Source organism: Macadamia integrifolia, chromosome 7, assembly GCF_013358625.1.
Source record: "Macadamia integrifolia cultivar HAES 741 chromosome 7, SCU_Mint_v3, whole genome shotgun sequence".
Lineage (NCBI taxonomy): Eukaryota > Viridiplantae > Streptophyta > Magnoliopsida > Proteales > Proteaceae > Macadamia > Macadamia integrifolia.
In genome coordinates this window covers 26,946,946-26,949,978 of record NC_056563.1, presented here as the reverse complement: position 1 = coordinate 26,949,978, position 3,033 = coordinate 26,946,946, and the positions used below count along the sequence as shown (strand labels likewise).

Genomic DNA, 3,033 nt, shown 5'->3' with positions numbered 1-3,033 from the left:
AACATAGATAATCTTTTATTTGGCAGTGTAAAGGATTATAATTCTTGCAATACATGGAATCATTGAATCTTAAATCTTTCTATAATGTTGTTTCTGGTTATACCGTTATAGTTTGTTGCCCATTCTCTAGTAGAATAAATTTTGATCCTATGTAACATATAAAATATCATAGAACTGAATTACTGAAATTCTTCTTTGTTCAATTTAGTTTTAACTATTGGTTTTTTTCCGCTAGTTTATTATGAACAATTGGTCAGTCTTACAATGGAAGCTATTTTATATGTAACTGTTGATTTCTTTAATTGGCTGTTAATTTACTTATGATGTTTATGATGTGTCTATACTAGATATATGGGCTAGACAGCTAGGAGGAAAAACATTAAGGGCATCTTGTTGCCTAGGTGCCCTCCACTGCCTTGGGTCAACTTGGCACCCAGACAACTATGATCCTTCTTAAGTAAATCCTCTGTCTCTTAAATGTATTACCTCTCTTCCTCGTTGTTTTTGCTGAATTCAAAAAGCTTCCAGCCAAGTTCCACAAAAATGTTTGACTAACTTACCCTGACCTCAACCAAACATCAAAAGCTCAGTTATCAGGCTCCCAATCAGCGATCAAGTGGTCTGTGTCATGTTTTAGTAGATTGAGATTTTAATGGACAGCTGAAAATACAAGGAATCTGTGCCATTAAATGATCAACTGGAAAATGATCTGACTGTCACACGTGGCACATATTTGTGCCATTGACATCCAGGAAAACCACTCCTATATAAGAATCTAGAAGTTTTAATGGACAACACATTAAAGTTCCATCTTGATTACTTCATTAAGCCTTTAGTTTTAATGAGTGGCTAAAATACAAGAGAAAATTTCAATACATGGAAGGGAATATAAATGAATTTGAGTCTAAAATTTGACAAGTGACAAATCCAGACCATTCCCTAGATACCAAACAGTCAATCACCATATCATGGCACAACTAGGTGGACCCTTCATTCGGGATAACTTTTACCTTATTTTGTTTAGGACATTAATGCTTTGAATTTCCTCATGATAATTAAAAAAAAAACACATGTTAACTCTCAAGAAAATAAAGAAACATGATCACCAATAAAATTGATGGGTTAGCATCGAAGCATCAAATTGCCAATGGGTTATAAGGTCTAATTAATTATTTTTCGCATTTCATTGCCATTAAAAAAGACTAAAAGAGTAGGTCAATTTAGCCTTAGCCTTAGCTATTTCTTCAAAAAGGAAAAATTTTAAAGTCTCCTTTGGCCTTTGATTTGATTTGTTTTGTTTTATTCAATAAGAAATCTAGAAACACCTGATTGATCTACATCACAAAGTCATCACAGCATAATCCTTATTCAAGGCTGCTTCATAGCTGACACTAATATATCTCACTTGGAGAAGAGCGAAATAATTGATCAAAAACTGAGTCAACACAGAGCATAATCAGCCAATGTAAGATACATATTAGCACAGACAGAAAGGGAAAATTAATTACATAATCATAGAAGAAGCTGGTGAAAAGAATGCCTTATATAAGTGAAGAGAACAAATGGGTACAGTAAATGCAAACCCCCTCACCCTCCTGGCCAAGAACCCTGGTTACAGGGTATGTCCCCTCCCCAAGTCATTATTTTTATTCTGCAAAGCTGCTCCATTGCGACCTAGTGGCCACAGGTTTGAGTGGGGAAACAGCCTCTCCGTGGTAAGGCTGTGTACATTAAGACCTTCCCTAGACCCCACAATGGTGGGAGCCTCATGCACTGGGTTCGCCCTTTAATACCTGCTTTCTTCACATAATCACGTCTATACAATAAGCAGCTTTTTTGCCACATCTTGCTCTTAATTAAGGCACTGGAAATTGCTGAGACCAAAATACTAACCTCACCTCCCACCCCACCCCAAAAAAAAAGAGAATTTCAAATTTGTAAAGAACCAAACCTGATGCTTGAAGAACTGCTCCAACAAGTCGTAAACGGCAGAGGCATTCAGCTTATTCACAATGTGAAGAGCACGGCTAGTAACAAAAGCATTATCATGATAACTGCATTATCCATAAAAGAAATGTATCAGTGCCTTTGGATACCAAATTACTGTACTGTAGAATATCCGATATAAAAACATATTTCGACATAGATAAAGATATCAGAATTTTATTACATCCAATCTGAGGAAATAACAAGAGATCTTAGTTGGAGAAACACCAAAATTTAAAGCAGGCAAACAGACCTGGTCAGTGGATATAAAATATGATATTTGTTTGGATCATCTATCTTCAAATACATGGAACACTGTCAAAAGAAATTCCACCTTCCTTTGGCGGTTGGATGCCTACATGGCTGTGTGTGATTCCACCTGCTCCAACCCACGGTTTCTCAGGTTATCCACCCACTTTCATTGATTCCCACTTCTCTTCACCTATTGAACTGGTTGTTGATTTCTTTTGGCAAGCTTCCAACTAAGAATTTTTTTTATTCTTTTTCTATCTTTTTATGTGTTCTCCACTTTGGACAGCATGAACATATCATGGAGACACTGGGCCAACTGTATAATATTCAGTAAACAATCAGCATACCCCATAATCCCATGGTCTCAAGATGAAGAATGCAGAGACTATAGCTCCCCTGAAGTTACCATACAAATGGACAAGCAGAAAGTAAAGATGGCCTCAGGCGAATGTCAGGTCGTTTAAGAGAGAACTTTGGGCTGTCTGAGAAGGGTATTCCTTTCTATTCTTAATCAACTTAGGGCGCTTGCCAAAATAATAGGAGCAAATCAAATTCAATTGCCACCTCCCAGGGAACTGAATTGGCATTCGCATGGAATCCCATGGGTGCACAACAAAACTACCTTAATTAGCAGTCACTCTATATAAGAGTATAATGTGCATATATTAACAGCCATATGCAAGAGGATGAACTAATATACCAAACCCCATTTAGTTTAAAACCACTGTCCAATAAAACTAAAGAGTTAAATAGTATTCCACTATTCATCAGCTCATGTTTTTGTTTTTTTTTTTT

At 36.4% G+C, this 3,033-nt stretch overlaps 1 protein-coding gene across 1 annotated transcript in view; it reads right to left on the bottom strand.

The window, feature by feature from the left end:
- LOC122083453 overlaps positions 1-3,033 on the bottom strand; it is a 6,961-nt gene that overhangs the window by 2,768 nt on the left and 1,160 nt on the right. Inside the window, exon 2 of the mRNA XM_042651265.1 lies at positions 1,952-2,054. Within this exon, the coding sequence (XP_042507199.1) occupies positions 1,952-2,054 (103 nt within the window). The remainder of the gene's footprint in view (positions 1-1,951; positions 2,055-3,033) is intronic.